The sequence below is a fragment of the Hypomesus nipponensis genome, chromosome 9 (assembly GCF_054491055.1).
Source record: "Hypomesus nipponensis isolate SF chromosome 9, ASM5449105v1, whole genome shotgun sequence".
In the NCBI taxonomy this organism is placed as follows: Eukaryota; Metazoa; Chordata; class Actinopteri; order Osmeriformes; family Osmeridae; genus Hypomesus; species Hypomesus nipponensis.
The window spans coordinates 15,615,085-15,639,646 of record NC_140369.1 but is presented as its reverse complement, the minus strand read 5'-3'; the positions used below and the strand labels follow the sequence as shown (position 1 = coordinate 15,639,646).

At 49.3% G+C, this 24,562-nt stretch overlaps 3 protein-coding genes across 3 annotated transcripts in view; all 3 read left to right on the top strand.

Moving 5' to 3' along the window:
* Window positions 1-2,465, top strand: part of kaznb (kazrin, periplakin interacting protein b) — a 41,704-nt gene extending 39,239 nt beyond the window's left edge. The window contains exons 14-16 of the mRNA XM_084705956.1: window positions 442-608; window positions 875-983; window positions 1,126-2,465. Of these exons, the coding sequence (XP_084562082.1) occupies window positions 442-608; window positions 875-983; window positions 1,126-1,287 (438 nt within the window). The 3' untranslated portion in view covers window positions 1,288-2,465. The remainder of the gene's footprint in view (window positions 1-441; window positions 609-874; window positions 984-1,125) is intronic.
* Window positions 2,466-2,853: 388 nt separating this feature from the next.
* On the top strand, window positions 2,854-7,447 carry tmem51b (transmembrane protein 51b). Its single transcript, XM_084705294.1, has 3 exons — window positions 2,854-3,076; window positions 5,266-5,807; window positions 5,954-7,447. The coding sequence occupies exons 2-3, from the start codon at window positions 5,410-5,412 to the stop codon at window positions 6,387-6,389; spliced, it is 834 nt and encodes a 277-aa protein (XP_084561420.1). The 5' UTR covers window positions 2,854-3,076; window positions 5,266-5,409; the 3' UTR covers window positions 6,390-7,447.
* Window positions 7,448-8,459: 1,012 nt separating this feature from the next.
* The window catches only part of skib (SKI proto-oncogene b), a 29,195-nt gene continuing 13,092 nt past the window's right edge, over window positions 8,460-24,562 (top strand). Inside the window, exon 1 of the mRNA XM_084705841.1 lies at window positions 8,460-9,751. Coding sequence (XP_084561967.1) covers window positions 8,852-9,751 — 900 coding nt within the window. The 5' untranslated portion in view covers window positions 8,460-8,851. The remainder of the gene's footprint in view (window positions 9,752-24,562) is intronic.

Here is a 24,562-nt window from a genome sequence, read left to right as displayed (position 1 = left end):
CTGTCTTGTATGTTTTAGATGTTATCATGGTTGACCTGATCTTTTGAATCAAGTGTGTTGGAGCAGGGAAAAGTCTAAAACATAAAGGACAGTGGGTCTTGAGGACCAGGGCTGAAGACCACTATACAGGCATCATTCGTAGTCACAGTTACTGGATTACTTGTTTTGTGCGACTGAGAAACACTGTATTTTTACTCCAGAAAGTTAAATTCGAAATTGTCAATTTAACACTGTGTCATAACATTTGCATTTAGTCATTTAGCAGACACGCTTATCCCCCTTGAGGCAAGTAGGGTGAAGTGCCTTGCCCAAGGACACAACATCATTTGACACCTCCTGGAATCGAACCGGCAACCTTCTGATTAATAGCCCCATTCTCTAACCAGCCATCTGACCCCCCCAATGCTCATAACCCTTTGCTGTGGGTGTTGCCCCATGCAGGAGTATGCAGACAGTCTCCTGAGTAGAGGAGTCCACGGAGCCGTGATGGCCTTAGACCCGTCGTTCAACCCTGAGGTCATGGCCAGGTTCCTGGGCATCCCCGTCCACCAACACATGCTGCATCTTCACCTGTCTGAGGAGATGAAGGTCCTCGCCATCCCTCTCAGGTAACCATCTTAGAACATTTGGTCAGATCCGATTCGTTTGAAATGTTCTAAAGTGGACAGACCAGCTGTTTAAGAAATGACTTTCATCTGTACAAATTGGTTTCCACATAGTAAGCCAAAATATATAGCTATATCTCTAGCTTAACACATGACATTTATAGAGAGAGGTTTTAATTGCTTGACAGACATGATAACTAGTCTGATATGGGAGTGACTAGATGTTTACAAAGGGGTTTCTGACAACAGTGCCTCATTATCTTTTTTAGGAGCAGCAAAGAGGAGGATGAAGAGACATTAGAGCCCCTTCCACAATCCCCTGCCCTTCCTGGCCGCTACAAAGAGGAAAGACTATCAGGAAGAAGAACGTCCGGCAAGGTGTGTGGTTCTCTTGATTCTAATCCAACAGACTGTACTTTTATTTGTTGCATGTTTCCCTACATTTGTGGAATTCAGACAGGTCCCATTGATTTACATCTTCCTCATGATGGGCTCCTTTCCTTTTAACTCATTTTCCCAGAGTCCTCTGCGGTTGAGTGGAAGGAGCAAGTCAGCTGAACGGAACCTGGTGTTTCATAGCAGCTGTGGAACTCTGCCCAGAGAGGCCCATGTGCAGGCTGTGCCAAGGGCCAAGGGTAGCCCCGTGCTTACCTACAAGACTGTGGAGATCACCAACGTATGAACATACATAGTGTTTGAACTTGGATTGGTTACCTACCACAGATAAACGCTATGGAAACAGACTTGTCAACTGAGGGAATAATACACACACTCGTCTGTTCATTTACCCTGTTGTTTGCATCTCAAGAGGTCTGAAGTTGTTTTACTTATGATGGATGCATGGACTTGATGCCTTAGCAATGTAAGATGGGGAGAATTGTATAACCAAGTAAACACCATAATATATATTGTATAACGTACATCCAGTTAGTACACCAACCCTGCTGTATGTCTATGGTCAATGCAGGGTGTAAACTTAACTGAAGAGTGCTTGCTCAAATATGAGAAATGCTAAAAGCTTAAATTCATTCTGAAATAACCATAGCTCATGTTGTTACATCTAAAAGGTCTAACTACTGTCCGAATCTATGTTTTCCCAATCAGAAACCTATCAATTCTTCATTTAATTTAAAAACATTTTTTCAATTAATTGCAAGCTTTAGCTGAAAATGATACTCTTCCTCTAATCAGTCAAAGTTTACCAAGCTTGAAACAAGCATTGTGATGTGTTTTCCGTATATATTTGTAATGTATTATTCGCATGAATATCAAAGACAAAAGTGAAAAATAATCGTCCAGTTCCACACTTTAGAATGGCAGGGCCAGACACTCATGTTGAATTAACTTTATAATGAAAAATTGTGTAAGCTAAGTGCACCCACAAATGTAGTTCATTCGAGGGGAGCAGGAGGAATTCAACTTATGGGAGACAGCAATAGTAGTTTCAGTACAACAGGAACTTGGTCTCAATCACCACACTTCCACACACCTTATTGTCATGTTGAGGGGTAGGAAGATTAGGCCAGTCCAAACGACTAATTTATTGTGATATGTGGGCAAAGAAACACTTGCTATAGTACTTGCCATTATGTACTGTGAATGAACTTATGGCAAACCCAATAGGTCCATGAGTTGAGAGTCTAATTTGCCTAACACGTCTATGGCATACAAACTGAATGATTGTGTACATGTATATTATATATTACAGTACTTTAAATTTTTTACTGTTTAATTTAAATCAATGTATAAATAATGAAAAATAATGAGAAATGTGCCATTGTTTTTTTTAATGGAATATAAATGTATGTTTAATACAGTTGTAAGTTTGTTAAACCGTAGATAAATACTTCTCATGACATACTGAACAATAAATATACAATATTTCAATCAGAAAATGCATGCCTTTTTCTGTACCCTAAAACGTATATAACGAAGTTGAATATCTTTTAACAATTAATAAGGCATTTATATTTAAATCGCAACAGTTCTATATATCCTCATTAAATAGAGTATTAATTAATGATATGATTATTATCAAAGTAATTATCTTAGTGGCTTGCTTAGGCTATATTAGTTTGAGAAACACTTCTACTATTTCTAATTGAACTGACCACTTTGTCATTATTTAGATTTCGTTTTCAATGGTTTACATTTGTGTCCATACTGTAGGTCTACGCACAAAATGTTTAGTGTGCCTTTAACACTTTACAACCGGGGGGAGGTTTCTCCCAGCACGGTGGAATTTGGACAAAGTTCCTGTCTGTTATAATCCGTGCAATCAACAGGGCCTGACACAGAGGAAAATGCAAATGATAATAACATTTACAGATTGAATGTCAAATCAGGGTTGTTGACAATATTAAGAAAACTAGGCAAACTTCGGGATGTTACGACCTTAAGTACACCTGCGACACTCCAGGTACCCGATTAGGAGGTTGTCTTAGGACCTAGGGCGTGGAACGCTGAGAAAGGTAAGGTGAGGCGTTCTCACGGTCATTTTAACGTAATTAATTATTCAGAAAGTTATGATTTTGGATGGTATTCTTTCATATGTTACTACGTCTCATCGGGAAATTACTATGCCGGTCTTTGAGGTAGAAGGTACAAACATTTAAGCAACAATTCCGTAGTCAGTTCCTAGTTCAGGCAATCGAGGCTACTAATATTGTCGGGAGGAAAAGTTGCACAGGACAACACAATAGCCGCTAGCTACTTTTTATTGGTCTAGTTTCAATGTATGGCACTTTTACTGCTTGCAAAATCAAAATTGTGTGGGATGTGCAAACACTGATGTTGTATCTTTTAGGCCCAGGCCAGTTCAGTGTTTAATTTCTAACCCCTTTACCATGTTCTATTCTGTGTTAGATATCTGTAGTCAAAGTAAAACATAGAAGGTTGTCGCTATAGGTAAGTTATGTGCATTCTAAGGACGTATAGACACAGCCTTACAGGAAATGTCTACATGCCCAAAGCCTAGTACATTGTCCAAAAAGTCTAACTAAAGATCTGGGATCAGTTTGCCGCTCTGGTCACAATGGAAGGGCACAACTGGGACCTGATTCCATGTCAGCCCTCCTTGTCTGAAAGTTGAGAACGGGCACAGTGTTGAATTATCACACTGTGCGTAGGCTAATAAGTCAACTTGTCACAACCTTTTCTCTATTCTTTCACTACTTACAATTGTGTGATTCTGATGTTTCCCTTCCCAGCCTGCCCATGTGGGCATGAGCAGAGAGGTGTGTTTCATTAGTCATAAAATGTATCCTTCCTCTCGGTCTTCCTTTGGAAAAATCCCTCCTCTAATGTGGTCTGGGTCTGCAACAGCCACCCAGAGGAACAGATGTGTCTTATCATGGCCAGAGGTTACACCTCCAGGAGGAGAGGAACTCAAACAGTATTTGGAGAGCGTTTGAAAGGAGCGCTGTGGTACATTCTATTTCTTCGGGCAGCATCTCCTTATCGATGACTTGGTGTGCCACAACTTAGAGTTGACATTTTCCCATCTTTCTCCATTCCTCAGAAGAAACATGTCAAGGCCGGTCTATACTCTACTGATATTTAGCCGCACTTTATCATAACCGGTTTTTCTACCTGACTGTCAATGATTAATGCACCAGAGCACATGTACCACTGCCTTCATGGTGTGTCAACTGCCATTTTCCGGGGAATCTTTCAGAATCTACAGTGCTTAATATGGCCGAATGGTGTATTTGCCGACTACGAATAAGTAACTTATTTGCCATCTGTTTAGACTTCCTCCTTCGCTGGCACATCACCAGGAATATAAGACATTTAATGTCAAGGCCTCCACAGGACCAGAAATAATTGCAACCTTTGCCGGATGTGCCTTCAGCCAAGCCAACCAGGAAGCTATCCATCCATTCATTCTCCTGACCTCTCGCCTCGTCCTGCACCTGAACGTCATATTGGACTTAGTCGTGGGTGTGATAGTGAAAATGAAAGGCAGTGTTCAGTTAGGGTGTCTGTGTGACAACAGACCTCAAACTTGACATTACTAATACTGACACACTGATGATCTCGCGGACATGATGTGGGGCCTGCCCTGGGCTGTGTGGAAGAAATTAGATTTCCTGTGTGCCTACATTATTCACTAATCAAGAGAACTAGTCATTGGATACTAGTTAGTATGTTCTCATGTAAGCTTGCTATTAATAAGAGTAGATTGTGTCTGTGTCAGGGTTAATAGATGTTTGAGATCAGGAGAAAGTACTGGCTAAATGGTCCTTGTCATGACTACAAGGAGAGCTCCAACTATGAACTCTGTAGTTTGAGTGGTCGTGTGTTGGGAGCTGTGAATCTCTTTCTCTGAGACTGTTGTAACGTCGTTACTGCCTGACTGTCACTATCTATGTTTACGTTGTTGTGCCCTATAAAATATGGTCCTCCGGCCTTCAGAGCGGAGAGAGACTTGTTTGAGACCTTAGCCTGGTGTTGTGTTGTCATTTATTGTCAGAGGTCTGGTTTTCTCTCCCAATCTGCAGATTGATAAATACTTATTAAAATCCAGAACTCAACTGAACTTAGTCACTCCATTTATGAAGAGACGGACAAAACACTTTCTTCATCAGCTGGCTGACGATTCTTTTTAGACCAAAATAATGAATGAATGAATGAATGGCTCAACGTTTTTCTCTCTCAGAATTGCAGGTTTGTTTGGACCACAACCCCTCCACCTTCCATCCTTCTCAGTCATCCTTCCACCTGCTGTGTTGAGGTCTACCTGAGCCCTTGTGGGTTGATTGGTCGCTCCTGGGTTGATTGGTCGCTCCTGATTGGCCCCTCCATGAGTTCCAATGGGCGCCCACAGGGCCACGGAGGCAGCAAGTCAGGCTCCCAGTACGCCCTGTGTGCCCTGGGCATCGGCCTCATCGCCCTGGGCATTGTTATGATCGTCTGGACCGTCATGCCCCTGGATGGAGAGGGCTCGAAAACGGGCAACGTCACCGACAACGACTCCACCGCTCCCACCCAGAGCCCAGGGCCCAACCCAGATGTCAGCGCCAAGGACAAGATGAAGGCATCGTCGTCGGTGGCGTACGTGCTGGTGGGGGCAGGGATGGCCATGCTACTGCTGTCCATATGTCTGGGGGTGAGGAACAAGCGGAGAGAGAACCAGAGGGCCAGGGACGCGGTGGTGCTGGGCACCCCATATGTGGACCGCGTAGCAGGGGAGCCGGCGGAGTAAGTACTGCCTCTCTCATACTCTCTAGATGTGTAGGCAGTCAAATTTGACATTCTGGTCAAACGGATTTGAATGAGATATTTTGCTATTGGCTCATGCTGATAATAGTATGTGTTTGTGTGTGTGTGTGATTTGTTGTTTTCAGAGCAGCGCAGCCAGTCCCGGCCTATGACGTGCCCAGCTATGAGGACGCTGTGGGCAGCGGCCAGTACCCCATCCGCCAGAGCAACCTGCGCAACAGCACCTCCCAGCTGCCGTCTTATGAGGACCTCATCAGTGCTGTGGAGGCAGAGGGGGAGGGGCCCATCTCCAAGCCTGCCGGGGAGACCACCACCACCCCAGCCGCCTCAGACTCCACCCCCCAGCCTGCCCCCGACCCTGCCGCAGCCAATCCGCCCAGCCGCCGCAGCAGCAGCCGGGCCAGTAAGATATTGCGCCCCCTGCGGGTCCGGAGGATAAAGTCGGAGAAGCTTCACCTAAAGGACTTCCGGCTCAACATCCGCAGCCCATCACAGTCTCGGGTCACCATCGAACCCATCACCCCTCCGCCGCAGTACGATGACAAGATGCCTGAACTCTGAGAGTGCCCTGTGGTGCAAGGAATAACTTAGGAAGACACTCCTGTGACAGTATAACGCTGCTGAGAAATGGCACTTTAGACACACAACTGTTTCTGATGGACTCCGAAGCCTGCCACAGAAGAGTAGTAGTGTTCTCTAACGGACCGTAACTGGGTCTGGTGCCACAGACGGTGTCTTCAAATCACAGACGTTAAAATGGCTTTGAATCCAACAGCCAACTTCTTCACCCAAACTGGTCTCAATTTGCTTTTATTATTTTCCACTCTTTTCTTTTCTTCCACTCGTTTCTTTTTTTGTCAAAATAAATCTGTGTTGGTCAAGTTTCAAGATCCTTTATTGGGATAACTATGTTCTGGTGACATAGGCATGGGATGGGACTTGGGAAATAGAATGACTGTAAAATGTATTTACCAGCCATTTTAAAAAGTAACTATGCAGAAAAAACACTTTTTAATTAACTATACATATAGGCTTACTCGCGGTGTTGAATGTCAGAAATGGTCTTCATTTCACCGTTTATTGCAAAAGTCGTGGTCCCCTAGCAGAAAATATACCCCTCTCCAGATGCTCTGCTGTATGTTTGATAGTCACATGAGACAATGTAAATCAGCATAAGGGAGCCCATCTTTCAAAATAGTGTCAAGACGGATGACATAAAGGAGATAGGTGATAGATTTAGCTATAATAAGCTATAATCCATTGGTGACCTTGATTAATGTGATTGTATTTGAATGGGTAGGCTATGCAGGTTGTTTAGAACATCACAATGTCAATAGAATTCAGAAGTCATTTTATTTATTCAGCTTTATTGTGAATATTGTTTTTATTGACACACTACTGTATTAACACCAAACTACTGCAAATTGTGGATTTTAGGGGATGTAGTATTGAAATTAGTGAATGCAATTGTATTGATCTGTTTTTTTAGAAAGAGCAGGGTAGGTACTTGGTTCTGTTGCCATGATGATGTAAGGTGTTGATGGTAAGTTTGGGTGATTGTGTATTGTTGTTTTTATGTATTTATTATAAACAGAATAAAATTATGCAGTTGACTTTGATCATGAAAATCAATCTTGCACTCACCAACAAGCACCATCAAGTAATGTTGAATGACTACTTCATGTCTACTCTACATGTTAGCTCACATAGGATCAGGATTATTTATATTGAAATGAAGATTAAGAACCATATAGGATTATATATAGGATATAGGTTACACCAATGGGCCTGTACCTGTCACAAATGGCAAATAAACAAAACTATAACATACACACTTGTCGTTCTAATACATGGTCTACACCATACATTGGACACTGGACGGAGAGAGAGAGAGAGAGAGAGAGAGAGAGAGAGAGAGAGAGGAGATGGGGAGTGAAATCTAGCATCCTCTAGTGGTGCAGGACATGTTTTTCATGATTAGGAAATCAATGAGGTCCATAAGGGAACGTCTTCTACATTTCTCTTCAGTGAATTGAAGTAGCCTAGGCTACTTCTCAATAATCGATGTATTTGATAAAATAAAATAAAAATGTTGCCTTTAAAAATGTTCATCCTTTATCCTGTTGTGTAGGCTAAAGAGGAATTTTGAAACAGCGAATGTATAAATTACTCCATTGAGTTGGTTGATTGAATAGGGTTAGGGTTAAGTACTTCAAATATGTACGTTTTTTCTCAATGAGGTCAAACTCCACCCTTCTTCCCAGTCAGTCCATTTCAGCTTCTTTTTTAAGGATCAGACATTTTCTGAGCTCTGTAGCCAGACAGCTTCTACTGTGGCGGCTTTTGCAGCTGCCATGTAGCAGGGGGAGGGACAGTTCACGGAACAGCCAGCCCAGGGAGTCAGTCACATTCCTGGCTGGGATTCAATGACTTGTACCAGACACAAACAAACAGAGGGCGAGAGCGAGAGCAAGAGAGACAGAGAGAGAGAGAGAGAGAGAGAGAGAGAGAGAGAGAGAGAGAGAGAGAGAGAGAGAGGGAGCGAGCGAGCGAGAGAGAGAGAGAGAGAGAGAGAGAGAGAGAGAGAGAGAGAGAGAGAGAGAGAGAGAGAGAGAGAGAGAGCGAGAACGAGTGAGCTTCACACATTTGGTCTGAGCGAGCGAGAGACAGACAGACACAGAAAAGAGAGAGACCGCCAGACTGCGCAGACGAGGCATATTTCAGGTTGTATCCTAAGCTGTCTACTGCAGTGGAAAGCATTGATACCTACAACACTAATTTAATTTTATTCGGTTTTGGTAGGCTTCTTTCTGTGAACTAGAAGGTTTGTTCGAGTGTGTGCTTAGAACTCGAATCAACAATTTTCTTTTAAATGGATGATCTTTCGGTGAGAGCCGTATCAAGTGACATGGAGAGTCGCCGCATTGGACTGATCTTTTATTTCTGATACAGTTGAAGACAACCTAAAAAAATAAACTTAAGGTTTAACGCGTGAATTTAAACTCGTAACTAGTATTCAAAACATGGAGGCAACTTCAAGCTTTCAGCCTCACCCCGGACTTCAACAAACTCTAAAGCAGTTTCATTTGAGTTCCATGAACTCCCTTGGTGGACCGGCGGCATTCTCAGCTCGATGGCCACAGGAGATCCTCTTCAACAAAGATGGCAAAACCGCCGAGATGATGCTCACCATGCCGGCCCATACACCCCCGGTAATGCCCGGGCCGCTTTTCATTCCGTCCGACCGTTCCACCGAACGCTGCGAAACTGTCCTAGAACGCGAACCTATTTCATGTTTCGTGGTCGGTGGAGAGAAACGGCTGTGTCTCCCACAAATCCTCAACAGCGTCCTACGGGATTTCTCCCTCCAGCAGATCAATTCGGTGTGCGATGACCTGCATATTTACTGCTCCCGGTGCACCGCAGACCAGCTGGAGATACTAAAAGTAGTGGGCATACTACCCTTCTCTGCCCCGTCATGCGGACTCATAACACAGACGGACGCTGAGCGTCTCTGCAACGCGCTTATCTACGGTGGTACCTATCCTCCTTATTGTAACAAGGAGCTCTCCGGCTCTGTTGAGTTGGAGCGCACAGAGAAAAGCTTCAAAGTGTATCACGAGTGTTTTGGACGTTGTAAAGGCGTATTCGTCCCGGAGCTGTATAACAGCCCCATTGCCGCCTGTATCCAGTGTATTGACTGCAGACTCATGTTCCCGACCCAAAAGTTCGTGGTCCACAGCCACAAAAGATTGGAAAATCGAACCTGTCACTGGGGGTTCGACTCGGCGAACTGGCGCGCATACGTCCTCCTTGACCAAGACTACACCGCAAAAGATGAGAAGGCTCACCTGGAGCAGGTCCTTAAAGACATCAAAGAAAAGTTTAACGCTGCCAGCAAGTTCTCCAACAAGCATTACAGGGTGAGTGTCAAATCAAAAAAGACAAATGAACCCATAGTGGAGAATACAAATGTATTTGAACTTATTTAAGACATAATACGACTTAATTGATCCTCATGTGGGGAAACGTATTTCATAACTCACAACTATCCCTATGTCTATTGGCTTTCAAATCATTCTAAATCACCAGACTGACCTTACTGTAACATTACTGTTGACTGAGGCCCCCAACATATGTACCACTGGTTTTAGTTTACATTAACTGTAGAAGTTACAGTACCTCCAACAATCACCTCACACCCATCTACCCATACACACACACACACACACACACACACACACACACACACACACACACACACACACACACACACACACACACACACACACACACACACACACACACCCTCAGGGTTACCCAAGGGCATCTGCATATGATAAATGGAGCCTCTGGGATATGTTTTATTAGTGTCAGACAAGGGAGGAGCCAGGGCAGGATTCATTATGAGGCCACAAGGTGGGCCGGGGGGATAAGGATTGAATGAGGTTTGGCCTATCAAGATGGGTATGAGTAGGGGGTTATGGCTGGTCAGAGGAGGGTAGGGTGTGTGTCTGTCCAGGGCTCCATGTGAGGGTCCGAGGCGTTGGGGGTGGACAAAAGAGCAGGAGCTGTGGTGGCTGGTGGTCTGTCAGCTAGGAGCTGCTGAGTGGAGCTCTGTGGATGTCTGTGGATCCCCACAGAGGAGATCTGTGGTCTGGACTCACGACTCCGCCCAGGAAATCCAGCAGGAATGCCGAGGAAATTGTGGGGATTTGAGTGTGCCACTGGAAATGATTCAAAGTGCACCTTGCCCAAAGTATGTGTGTGTTAGAAAATCCCCACCACCTGTGGCCATTCGCTGGTGACAGACATATCGCTTCTGCGTTTTACATTTTCCAAAAATGTCGATGTGCGCGTGTTGACATGCAGCCTCTCAGTGTGTGCATTGTGATATACAGTATATACAGTTCAAACAGACAAGAGAGCGTGTGTGTGTGCGTGTGTGTGCGTGTGTGTGTGTTTATGTCTGCCTACTGTGGTTCACTATCAGTGGTGTCCCAGTTAGCAGACAGGGCCGATCCCAAGGGACACACACACCCCAGTCGTCCCATACATCAACCTGACAGGGGCAGCCGCTGAAAGGCCGGGCGTCACTGCTAGAAGCCTGCCTTGGCTCCCTTTACCCATGAAACAACAACTCAATGTTATCACCCTGCATCAGACGCGCACCCACACACACTCATGTCAGACCAGGGAGTTTTATTAATCACACACACACACACACACACACACACACACACACACACACACACACACACACACACACACACACACACACACACACACACACACACACCTCCTCCAGCTTACTCAGACCTCTTAGTAAGTGTATGGGGGCTTGTTTGCAGTTTGGAGAGAACTTTAGACATTCTGTAACTGAGCTTGACCTACACTTCTGTAGTCATAAGAATCTCACTGGGATTCACCCCTCAAGATAATTCCCGGATGCCAAAATGTTGGCACACTATTTGGGATCTAAAATGTTTCCCATACTGTGATAGTTTGGTCACAGACACCGTCAGTCCCGTCTGTTGCTTCCCCAGCTTCGTCCTCTAGCTACGCAGCAGACCAGGAGGATCAGAGGGGGATGATGACACCACTGTGTCTGTTGTGTATGCAGCGGGGTGTTTGGTCACTTGGCCATTAGGCTGTGTGCAGATGGGGGAGGGGGGGGGGGGAGGGGGGATGGTCTGCAGACTCCTATTCATGAGGCTTGGGTCCCTGAGAGCCCTCAGAGCCGGGGCCTTGACATGTGTTGTCAAAGGGGCCCTGACCCTTGACCCCTCTCTCCAAAGACACTGACCTCGCTCCAGCACCCAACCACCCCCCCACCCCCATGTCTTTTCACACCGTCCAATCAGATGGCCTTGTCTCTTGCCCGTTGACCAGATGGCTGTCTGATAAAAAGAAATCCTTCTGACACAGAGAATATTAAAATATTACCTCAGTCATAGATTCTACATCCATCATCCTCTACAACATGAGGCCAAGACATACCCTACAGTTCTTCCACTTGCTACAGTTAATAATTTTCCTTTATCTGTATATATGCACTTCATTTGCAATATCAAATGAATACACGAACATCATCGACTAAAACATATCGTTATGGTGGGATTTTCCTTTCCCTCAATTATAAAAACCATTTGAAAAGATTAGTGTAGCAACGGCACAAAAAGGTGAATTTTCCTCATCAATGAATGTTGAATGGCTCTGAGCATTAGTGGCGATAATTCTTGGGGAAGCCAGAGCACTGAGATCAATCTTGTGACTGAGTGGAGCAGGCGAAGAGGCCTCAGGAGGCCTTTCTTAATGGAAGGGATATTAAACCTGTTCATGTCAGGCCAATTTATGGCCACCTCTCATTCTTTTGTTCACCTCCCTCCATCAAATTAGCCCCAAACCTGCGACCAAACCAATTTACAGAATGTGTCCCAGAGTGAGGTTTGGATGGACTATACGTCTCTATGTGGCCATTTGTAAGCACTGCTGTGTTTCTCTATACATGACTCTGTACGACTATGTCAAGTCAGGATTGTGTGCGGTTGTGTGTGTTTGTGATTGTATTTTTATGGGACGTGTGCATTTGTAGTCTGTTTGTGTGTGTGTGTGTGTGCTGGTTGCATCTGATTGTGTGCTTGCGGTAAACTGTATGTGCATGTGAGTGGGGACGTATAATGCCTTGATCAGCTGTGCTGGGAGATTAAAATGAGCTCACTGCACGGGCTGATTTCTATTCCCATCTGTCTGCTGACCTCCAGGGTGCATTGAGGGCCCTCAGACCCTGGCCTGGCCTGGTTTAGCATGACCCAGACGGGACAGAACCGTCCCGGTCAATCCTGTCTGCCCTACGTCTGCCTAGCCCCACCTGAACTGATCCTCTCCTCCCTCCATCTTTCTTGTACTCGTTCCTTGACCTTCAAAGCCACGAGACAGTCTCATCCCTGACCTCTAATGATGGGTCATCACAAACACCCACACTATCTATCACGCAGGAGAATATAGTATTGGGATGGCTTCTATATGGAGCAGACTTCCTTTGGAGCTCCTCTCGCCATGGTTCTGTTTCTCTCAGCTTGTCTACAGTCTCCAGCAGCCGGAACCACGGACAGACTTTCCTCTCATCTGCTGCCTCATTGTCAGAGGAGGGGGAGGTGTGTGTGTGTGTGTGTGTGTGTCAGCCAGCTCTCTGGGGTGGTGCCCCCCATTCTCCCCGAGCTGACCCCATGTTAGAGAGTGTCAGCTGGAGGCCCGTGGGGTGTGATGCGTGTTAAGGACCTGCCGCCTCCATTGTGACGGAGGCTGCCTTTCACCGGGCGCACAAGGCAGCCACGGCTCTTTGTCTCCGTGGCGTTTCCGTCGGGGAGGTCCTCGATCGGACGGCGGGAGGTTTGCCGTGTCAGCCGCAGTCTGTCGGGGAGACGCGTGGCGTACGTCCGACCGGAATTGATGGAGACTTGTCGGAAGACTCCGAAATGTAGGCCTACTTTAGTACTGTGTGGTCTTTTAACAGTCCCCCTCAAGAGCGGATTTGACCATTTTCCCGCCAAACTTGACCGTGTTCAAAGAACGTCCTCTGTCCAGCGTTCCAAATTTGTCCTGAAGGGGAGAAATGGAGAACGTTGGTCTCCTTGCTACTGTTACTGTAGCTACTGGACCTACTTACTGACTATATAACAAATCAAGTGTGGGCAGATTCCTATTATAGCAAGAGAGTCAGAGAGAGAGAGAGATGTGGGTGATGACGAGTGATGAGAAGAGGAAGAAGAGGAGGAGGAGGAGGAGGAGGAGAGGAGCTCAGCCTGTACAACAGATGTCTGGATCTGTTTGTTTTTTATTTCCTCGTCATCATCATCATCCACTCCTCTTCAATCATCTCGTGATTACAAACTCTGTTAGGGGAGTCAATTCCATCTGCTGTGGAGAGGGAGAAAAAAAGACAGTGAGAGAGACAGACAGAGACAGAGAGAGAGAGAGAGAGAGAGAGAGAGAGAGAGAGAGAGAGAGAGAGAGAGAGAGAGAGAGAGAGAGAGAGAGAGAGAGAGAGAGAGAGAGAGAGAGAGAGAGAGAGAGAGAGAGAGAGAGAGAGAGAGAGAGAGAGAGAGAGAGAGAGAGAGAGAGAGAGAGAGAGAGAGAGAGAGAGAGAGAGAGAGAGAGAGAGAGAGAGAGAGAGAGAGAGAGAGAGAGAGAGGAAATCCTGGAATCTGCATCTGCTCCTGGATGGTTGGTTGGTTGGTTGGTTAGCTGGCTGGCTGGCTGGATGACTGGGTGGCTGGCTGGCTGGCTGGTGGGCAGGGGCGTATCTAGCGATTTTCATTCGGGGGGGCAATGCGGTGGCAGAAGGAAGTTGTTGGGTGGCCTCCTGGAGGCGAATCAAAACCCAAAGTAGGGGGGTACAGCACTCCCTACGGTAAATGATTAAGCTATAACATTGTCGTGAAAATTAAACACTAATATTAATATTATTTATTGAAATGTCCTGTAATGTACAAATCATATTTTTCCATGGGAAGATTGGGGCGGCAGGTATTTTTTATCGGGGTTGCAGCTGCCACCCCTTAGATCCGCCACTGCTCGTGGGCCAGCTGGAGGAATAAGCTCCCTGCTCTTGAAGGGTTAAGCTGACTGCTAATCCTACAGCACTCCTGGAATGCAGAGTCCTGTCTTTCTCGGTTCACAACAAAATGGAGGCAGCGACGTCCCAGTGACACGTCCGAGGAGCTCTCCCCGACAGCCTCGTCCACCTTCCCCACTCAGCCTCTCTCCACTTCCGCTTCCGTCCAGCCACACACACACACCACCCCTCTGTAGTAAACTACTGGAGCAGTTTATCAGTCCTACGAAAGAGAAGCGGTGGAAGGCAGCAGCAAGGAGCTCTTCCAGAGGCGTGGCGTGACCAATCGGCGCTCTGCTTGTGCCTGCACCCCGCCCACCAGCCCAGCGGCCCACCAGCCACCTCCAGAGCTATGCGGGGGGATTAGGCGTCACTGCTTAAGTACAGCACACTGCTGGGGGGGGGGGACGACTTGTGAATGAATGTTTTAGTTATTTACCACCGCCATGCTCACCAGGATGTGCAACATTTATGGGAGAGATTAATTGGAACAGATACACTAGCAACTCCCTGAGTTTAGTCTTCAGACCGAGGAGGAGGGAGAGTTTGCTTTCCCTGACGGACATTATGCTGCATAATGACATTTTAGGCTAGAAGCCTTTGTGTGTGTGTGTGTGTGTGTGAGTGAGAGAGGGAGGGGAGGATTGAGGGCTGTCTGTGAGCAAGCGAGCAGGCTAGCAGGCTGGAGTCTCTCCCATGCTTCTGTGATTGGAGGGAGACTGTGGTTGCTAAGCAGAGCTGCTCTCTCTGTGCTAAATAAGAACTTGATGCTCTCTGGCTGGTGGGCTGAGTGGAGCATGCCAGAGCTGCACACACACACACACACACACCACACACACGCATACAGACCTTCTCACATAGTGCAGGCCTCTTCCATTACAGGGGTAGACCTCATGCTCTTTCAACCTCCAGGGACCAAGGGTACTCCAACCCCCCTCCTCTGTTTACATCTCCTCCTCCCTCCCCCTCCCTCCCTCCCTTCCCCTGCCACCTCCACTTCCTCCTTCTCCTCCTCCACTACCACACAGCAGGCATACAGAGCTGGCCCATACTCCACAAAGCTGTCATAGTCATTCAGGCTCACACACCTACACACACACACACACACACACGATAGAGTCCTCCAGCACAGTGGGTGAAAAGGCGAGTGTGTCACCGTAGAGGGATGAGCCATTGCCCACCATCCATCTGTAGTTTGAAAACCCAGAGTGAGAGAGAAAGAGAGTGAGAGAGAGAGACAGACGAGAGAAAGGGGGGCGCGAGTGACAATGATGTCAGCATGACCTCATACCCAGCAGCCTCTGTTCCCCCAGTCAGGAAGACAGGGACGGGAGTATCCTCTCCGGCTCCCTCTCATCCTCTCCCTGGCCTGCTGGGGCAGTCCATCACCTGCTCAGGCTCAAGTGGCCAGAGAAGCACACGTCTCCCTGAGCTGTCGGCTCCTTGCTCACGTTTCCTTCGGAGACCTTGACAGACACCACCACCTTGCCTCCCCTGGTGGTGTGTCTCAGTCTGCGGGCTAGCGCAGCCCCCGGGTCAGAGCTCTGGGTTGTCCTTTTGTGTGCTGGCGAGTAACCGCGGCGACAGCTCTCTCCGTGCTCCAGAAACCAGGGGTCGTGTCGCGTTTCAGTTACCCCGTAGCCAATGAATTGTGCACAGCTGTCGTCGGGGTTCTGTGTGGACTCGTCTGTTTAGTCCTCCGGTCCTTCCGCGTTGGTCACGGTCCGCCCGCCCTCCGCCCCCTCCATCCGCAGCCCCCTCCAGCCCTCCGCACCCTCCGCCCCCTCCATCCCCAGCCCCCTCCAGCCCTCCGCCCCCTCCGCCCCCTCCATCCCCAGCCCCCTCCAACCCCAGCCCTGCGATGCTTCCCGTCCTTCACCCTGAAGCCCCTTTTTCTGTCTTTTGTTCTTCCTGTTTGTCACAGGAAGTGGTCCTAATGTGGAGGGTCTGATGTATGGCTGCAGGCGTGTAACTCCTGATTACCACCACAGCCGGGACTCTGTCTCCCTACCTTAATCTCCACACACACAAAGCTCTCTCTCTCTCTTTCTTTCTCTCTCTCTCTCTCTCTCTCTCTCTCTCTCTCTCTCTCTCTCTCTCTCTCTCTCTCTCTCTCTTCTCTCTCTCTCTCTCTCTCTCTCTCTCTCTCTCTCTCTCTCTCTCTCTCTCTCTCTCTCTCTCTCTGTCTCTCTCTCTCTCTGTCTCTCTCTGTCTCGCTCCCACCACTTGGGATAGAAACACAAGGACCCCTAACAGCTGTCCTCTGCACTGCCCGCCGGATAGCGTTCCCAACACCCTATCTCAGCTTAACCCACCCTGGCATGGGCCAGCCTGGCCTGCTTAGAGCCTGTGGCACAGACGACCTCTCCAGCCAGCCAGCCTGCCTGCCTGCAGTTAGTCAGCCTGCCAGCCAGTCAGTCTGCCAACCAGCCGGCAGTTAGTCAGCCAGCCATCCAGCCAGTCAGCGGCCACAGACACTCCCCCCCTCCCCTCCCCTGCCCTCCCTAACCCTGAGACAGCACGCAGGCTTGCCCTTCATCCCTTCTGAGGAGCCTATTCTGAGCCCCCGGTGTCTCAAGGCAGGCAATGGGCCAGCGTGAGGGGAGAGGTCAGCATACACACACACACACACACACACACACATCATCTTAAAACACCCCAAGCTGCTTTGCAGATTATCTCCGTAAACTGGGTAAGCCTCCTCTCCTTTTGGCACCAGAGACTTAATCCAGTCCACCGTTGAGAACGACTGGGAGGCTAATTGGGCATCTGGTGTGCGTCGGTCACAGGGCAGCCAGTGAACCTGACCTCTGGAGGGGAATCAGCCACGACAGTCGGGGGCCGTGATAGGCTAGACCGTCTCCTGGCAAGGACACCTGGTCACAGGTCAGAGGAAGACAAAGACGACCTCAGTTTTCTAGAAGTTGATGAGAGAAACTGTAAACCGAGCGTCAGAATTGAATTCGATCGTCCGAGCATTTCGGCTGCTCTACGGCGTTCCCTGGGGAGGGGCGGTGTGTGTGTGTACGTGTGTGTGTGGGGAGGTGTACCGGGGTACTTTGTCAGGAGGACTCGTCCCTCACAAAGACGCCGTGTCGGCGCTTCCATATTCAATTCGTCCCCCTTTCAGCCGCTCCACTGTACACGCGGCTGCAGCCAGAATGAGCCCCTCCAGAAGGATTAGCTGGCCCGCCCTTCAGCCCGCCTGCCTCATCACGCCGCCTTTGTTGTGGTGCAGGCTCGTCCTAAATGGGATGAAGGCTCTCGGCCGGACACAGTGGGTGGAAGTTGCTTTGTGTGGTTGACAGGTGCAGGTGGAGAGCGCACTGAAAGCTGTCTTGGATGTGTGTGTGTGTGTGTGTGTGTCTGGGGGGATGGGGGCTTGGGGGGGGGGGGGTCTCTGTGTGTCTGTGTGAGCGTGTTTGCCAGGCAGGTATGAAGAAGTGTGTGTGTGTGTGTGTGTGTGACCAGGCCAACAGGTTATGTCCTCCCTGCTGCTGAGAGCGCTGTTGAGATAGACCAGGAAACTCTGGAACTCGGGGGCCCTCAATCACACATCTCCTCAGGGGTTTACAGTCTGTTCTGCAGGCGAACGGCCCCTCCCCCTGCCCCTCCCCCTGCCCCGTCTCTCTCTCTGTCTCTCTCTCTCTCTCTCTCTCTCTCTCTCTCTGTCTCTCTCTCTGTCTCTCTCTCTGTCTCTCTCTCTCTCTCTCTCTCTCTGTCTCTCTCTCTCTCTCTCCTTACTCACATCTGGTGAGCAGTGCTAGCGAGCTCCCCTGTCATCTTTTACTGCATTGAGGTCATTTCCACCCTGTGGCTTGAGTGAAAACATATGATGTTCTGGGTTCTGCTGGGCTTGAGGTGGGGATAGGTATAGACCAATACAGACATGAAGCCAATCAGCAGCTGCAAAAACAGCCATGACCAAACATCCACGGAAAAGACCAACTCATTCACATGCTGGATCTCTGTGGCAGAACATCTTCATTTCCTAGGAATTTCTATTAGCAGGTAGTCTAGTTGTATGTTTCAACATGGATAAATACCTGCTTGGCCTGATGTCATTTGATTACTTTCCAGTATCAGTTTTTAACTGTGGTTTCTGCATCACTACTTGAGTTTGGTATCTGTTGCAGTTGGATCTAGGTTTTTAAAAACAAATGTTTTAAAACAAAGATTTGCTGCCTGTGATGTGTGAGCAAAGAGGTAGCCAAGCCTGGTTAGGCTGGTTAGGACAGAGGGATGGGTGGATGTAGGGAGAGAGGGAGGGGGGATGTAGGGAGAGAGGGAGGGGGGATGTAGGGAGAGAGGGAGGGGGGATGTAGGGAGAGAGGGATGGGGGATGTAGGGAGAGAGGGAGGGGGGATGTAGGGAGAGAGGGAGGGGGGATGTAGGGAGAGAGAGATGGGAGGATGTAGGGAGAGAGGGAGGGGGGATGTAGGGAGAGAGGGAGGGGGGATGTAGGGAGAGAGGGAGGGGGGATATAGGGAGAGAGGGATGGGAGGATGTAGGGAGAGAGGGGGGATGTAGGGACAGAGAGAGGGGGGATGTAGAGAGAGAGGGAGGGGGGATGTAGGGAGAGAGGGATGCAAGTTGTTTGGGTCGCCCCTGGAGAGGAGTGCATCCCTTCCAAGACTGCAGCAGACTGCCCCGGATCCAAATTGAGGGCAGCTCTCTACTGTACTCTACTCTACTTGACGCTACTGTACTGTCCTCATTTTGTCTGCAGCAGCCTAGCCTTGTTCCACTCCCTGCTAGCTTTGTTCTCACACTTGGAACGTGGCGAGTGCGAGGACAGGTGCTGAGGCTGCACTTAGCTTGGCTGCCTGCAGTTGCTCTCCTCCTCTCGCAGCTATGGAGGAACATATTGTTGCCCACCCCGTCGGGGTGTGTGCGTGTGCGCGTGGGCATGTGTTTGTGTCGGCGTGTGGGATAGTGGCTCTTGGAATTCAGCTCCTTTACAAGATGAATCCCACACATGTTAAGCTCTGTATTCCCCTCTAAACTCCAACTTAACATGTTTAACCGGCATACAGTTTGTAGCTGGATGAGCCCTTGCAATAAAACATGGAGATTGTTTGTGTATTGACCAAATGCCAAGTAAGCCAACTGCTGTGTGTGTGTGTGTGTGTGTGTGTGTGTGTGTGTGTGTGTGTGTGTGTGTGTGTGAGAGAGAGAGAGAGAGAGAGAGAGAGAGAGAGAGAGAGAGAAAGAGCGAGAGAGGTCGGGGATTGAGGCTAGCAAGCCGCAGCAGAGTGGCTGGAGACAGTAAACTTTTATCACTCTAAATAGCCTCCAGTAACAGCTAGCCTAATGGCCGAGCCAGCCAGGGCAGGGGGTTGCCCAGAGGTCAGGTTGAATTGCAGGACATAAACGTTGGTTTCCGACCGGTAGAACAAATAAAGGAGAGAGGAGAGAGGAGGGGGCATCGGAGGTGAGCCGGGGGCAGTGGTGAAGGGAGGTGGGGTGGTTGTTATTCGAAGAACAGATGATCACTTTAATTGATTAGCAATAAAAGGAAGCCATTGATTGAACCTGCCCCTTCTCTTTTGAGAGGATCCTTGGCCTTTTGACCCCCTTACTACAGTCAGACAGTACCACTCAACCTTCTTATCAACACAGTTAGAGCTCACCAGCTTTTAGCTTTTAGTTTCTTGCTTCATACGGCAGTTTGTTGATGCCAGACACAAGGAGACTGAAAGGATTCTGGCTTACTGGGCGCTACATTCTGCAATTGCTTATCAGGGGCTTTTATCAGTATCAAATATGCCCCTGTTTCTCAATTTCCTCATTAACTAGTCCCTCCGATGACTCTGGTTCTTGTCTGGCTGCCGTGTGCTGGCAGGAGGGAGTGTTTGTTTTAGGTGAGCTCAGCTCTGGAACAGGACCTGGCCAAACGAAGTGCGAGTGACGAGGGCCAGACCGCGGTCTCCAGGCCCGACCTGAGAGGGGGGGCGGGGGGAGGGGGGAGGGGGTGTATTCACACCCAAAGGCACGCAATAAAAAACCCTCCCTTATAAAGTGGTACCTGGGTGGGGGTTAGAGAGAGCCCCCCCACCTCCCCCTCACCTCTCTGCATATAGCATGACCTGTGTGTGTGTGTGTGTGTGCTGGGGGGGTGTGTGTGTGTTGTTCACTCAGTTCAGCTCCTCGCCCATAAAAAGAAAACAACACCAGGGGAGCTCTCAGGGAGATGAGAGGGTGTCGATTGTTTCAGTGGCGGCCATATTTGTGCACTTGGTTCCGAAGCGCCCTTTTCATAGATGACCGTTTTTACATGGCCGAGGTCAGCTGGTTTTACTAGACTGAGGGGGCACGTCCAGAGGCGAGCACGCCACGCCCCCCCCCTCCCCCCTGCCCCCCCCTCCGCCATCTGGCTGTCATAAAATAAAGGGAGGCTGGAGGGCTGTAGATCTGCTTAATGGGATGCCAGGGTGAGATGAGAGAAGAGGGGGAGGGAGAGGGAGGGAGGGTGGGATGGGGGCGACCGGGAGGTGGACTCCAGTTGCCCCCCGAGTCTCTGAGCTTCCTCCTCTGTCTGAATGACGGGTCAGAAGTTCATTGTCTTTTCTTCCTCTTTTTCTCCCCTTTTTCTTTCTCTTCTTCCTCTGGAAATGCGCCTTGTAAGGTGTATGTGTTTTCTTTTGAAAAGGGCGGCGGGGGGGGGGGGGGTGAAATGACGTTTGGAGCCGGAAGGGGTGAGTTGGAGACTGCCAAGTTAGTGCCAGCGAGCGTTTCATCCCCCCAAAACGTTTGACAGAGAGTGCGGCGCTGGGAGTGTTGTTCTCGCCGTGCGGCGGCTAACTAGCTCCGCCATGCAGAGTTACAGACCTGAGAGCTTCACAGATGGTGCCGAATGATGTGGCGGCATAAACACTGATGATTCAATGGCTCAGTGTTATTTGGGTATGTGTCACCCTCGCCAAGCTCCCTGTGCTTTGTTGAGTAAGAGGCAGATGTCTGGGATTCAGAAGGCTAGGTCTGGTTCTCTCCATCCCAAGGAGAATATCTTGTAAAGTGCATGTATGTGTGTGTGTGTGTGACAAAGTGTGAATCCGTGTGTGCGTTTCATCGTTAAACGGCACACTGGCGGAATCCTACACGCATGGAAAGAAAGGCCGTTCTCCAGGAGATGTTTGAGCGATGACAAGAGGAGATCATCTGGAGGTGCTTCCTGTGTTGTGCTGACCCCCGGTCTGGATGTCCAGGCTGAAGACCATCTGTCTGGGCTGAGGGAGGCTGGAGGTGGAGGCCAGGGGACTGGAGACTCGACGCTGTTATCTGGATGTAGACTGGAGTCTGGCAGACTGGACTCTAGAGGCTGGGATGCGGATGGAGGTTCAGAGGCTAGCCTGGGTGGAGGCTGGAAGCTGTGCTGCTTATTGGTTTTCCAAAGCAGTGCTGGGGTTCTGGTTTCACCATGCTTGTCTAGCCTGCTGACTCTGGTACTGATACCTCCCGTAGAGACTTGGTGAGCTGGGGCCCAGCCTGCAGACAGCCCAGATAGGTTAACCCCTTCAAGCCGGTCTCCTCGCCCAGGCCACGGCTTCATCTGAGATCATTCTTCAGGATGGTTTGTTGTTCCCTCCGCCCCCTGCCCCTCCTCTCTCTCTTCCTCAGTCCATCTCTTTTTTCTTCTTCTATGTTTATGGTGATGAGATTACCTGTATTTCCAGCTCTCTCTCTCTCTCTTTCGCATTCTCACAATATCCAAGGTGTGTGTCCCCCTTCCTCCCGTCTTTGAGCGCGGGGTGATGTGTCAGGCGAGTTTGGCTGCGCCGTGACCTCGCTCTCTACCTCGTCTGTCTGGGGTTGGGTTTCGCGACCTCGGCCTGCATTCTCCCGAGGAGCAAAGTGCTGACAGCAGAAGAATGAGAGCGTGTTTTTGCCAGGCACACCCATGTAGGTTTCTGTCACTCAACCCTGTTACATTTTTAATCGTTTCCTTTCGACGTACCGGTTCCAGCTGCTCGGACTCCGCTGGTCTGTCAGCGGCACGCCGCTCGCATCTCGCTGCGGGATGTTTGCTCTCGATGTTTTGCTCGTTTTTCGTGGTTTGTTTGGAATTCCAGGTGTCAACTGTCTGGAGAAGTGATGTTGTGCTCTCTCGCCTCAGTTGTGGTATTTTTCAAAAAGAGCTTTGAGATCAGACTAGTTGACTTTCTCAATGAGACGTCCTGTACCAGATAGACCACGCCTGTTCCCAACAGCCTCCGGCATTGTCGTGTTTGTGGAGTGAAGAGGGTTGCGAATCCAGTCGCTATTAATTAGCGTGATAGAGCTCTGTAAAATGTCCTGAACAATAACGCACATTCCTGATTTCTTAAGGGACGCACAGATTGTAGTGTTGGCGTACCCAAGAGCGGTGGCCGTCGTTTGAGGTCGCCCTTATTAGGTTTATTGGATTGTCCCTGGCGATTATCATAAGAATGGCATCAAAAAAAAATTCATGGCCAAGACCGCAGATTGCACTTGACAAGCCCCTTCCCTGCTGTGTAGAGAACAGCATCAATGACTCCCCCGCCCCCCCTCCCCATTCCCCCTCCCACCACCACCACCCCCCCCCCCCCCCCCCAGATGCTGTGCTGCAGTGGAAGAATCCGGCCCTAGAAGCTCTGAAAGCCTCTTCGCGTATCTGGGTTTGTCTCGCTTCGCTCAAGGCGGCGAGCCTAACAGGAAAAAGAAAGAACGAAAGAAAGAGGAAGAAGAAAGACAGAGATGATCCTTCCAGTGAGAGGGTGGAAAGAACCGCCTCTGGCCCCTCGCTCTCCGTCTCCACTGCCTTCACTGCAGTGATTAAGAGGAGAAAAATGTGTTAGCGTGTGTGTCTCTTTAAGAGCGCTCGGCCTGTCTGCAGTATGCATCAGTCCCGCTGAGCGCCCACAGACACGAGCAGACTGGGAGAACGAGGGAAGGGAGGAGAGGAGAGGCAAAGGGAAGCGGAGAGGGGAGGAGCGTGGGGCCGAGAGGAGGGAGTGCAGGAAGCAGCCGAGAACAGCCACAGTCTGGGCCCCCAGCCTCCTGGCTAGACTGCTGAAAGTTATTATTGAGTTCCTGCGCCGGGCCTCCCCTCCCTGTGGCAGACTACCAGAAAAAGAGGGCGAGAGAGAGAGGGAGAGAAGGAGAGAGAGAGGGAGAGGGCTAGAGAGCCAGCGAGTGAGGGAGTTGGAAGCGTACCATGCCCCAGTGCTATGACCTTACATGCATCAAGTAAAAAGATAATTGAGCTTGATTCCATGTTTTGCTTACGAACACACTACACGCACACACACACACACCACACATGTATCTTCCAGCTGTCTCAGAGAGCAGCTGAAGAACCCGGGGCTGCGTCGTGTGGTCTTGAGTTACACTTCAGCAGACGCGCACCGTGTTCTCAGGAACAGTCCTAACTAGTCGAGACAAGAGGAACACAGGGGTTGTCTGCTCACCAATCAGCACACGGCTCGCTAAATCCTCTGCCGGCGTGCTAAGTGATGAGCATGATTCAGAGACGGGTGGGAGGGAGAGAGGAGGAGGAAGAGGTAGAAGGCTTACAGAAGAGCAATGCTACCATATTCCTACTCCGCCTTCCCCCAACACAGTGCATTATAGTCTTAGGGATTTGAAAAGGTGGCATTGAACGGAATTGGACTAGAATCCACCGCTTGTTCATTTATCATCCTCGAACTTAACGATGTGGGCGTGAGATTAAACCAACCAGCAAATTCCCATTTCTTTTATTCTAATAATCCTGTCATAAAAAAGGGGATCCATTTCCCAGTGGCGGTACAAACCGACTTCACTCCTAGTAAAGCTGTGCCGACTGTGCCCTCTGTAGCCCTCCTGTACAGCAGGCCCAACGCTGGAGAGGGGTGTGTGATTGTGCCGTGGAGACGCTCGGTGTCCATCTGTGGTCAGCGCTGAGCGCTCCGCCGGGTGGGGTCAAGGGGATTTGCTGCTAGAGAGAGGCCAGGGGAGGCTATGGGGATTACATGATCACACCAGGCTCTGTCCTCAGGCCTGCCTGGCTGCTTGCCTGTCTGTCTGCTTCTCTGTCTGCCTGCCTGCCTGCCTGCCTGTCAGACTGCCTGCCTGCCTTCATCCGCTACTGCATTAGGGTCAACAAAGTGCCAGA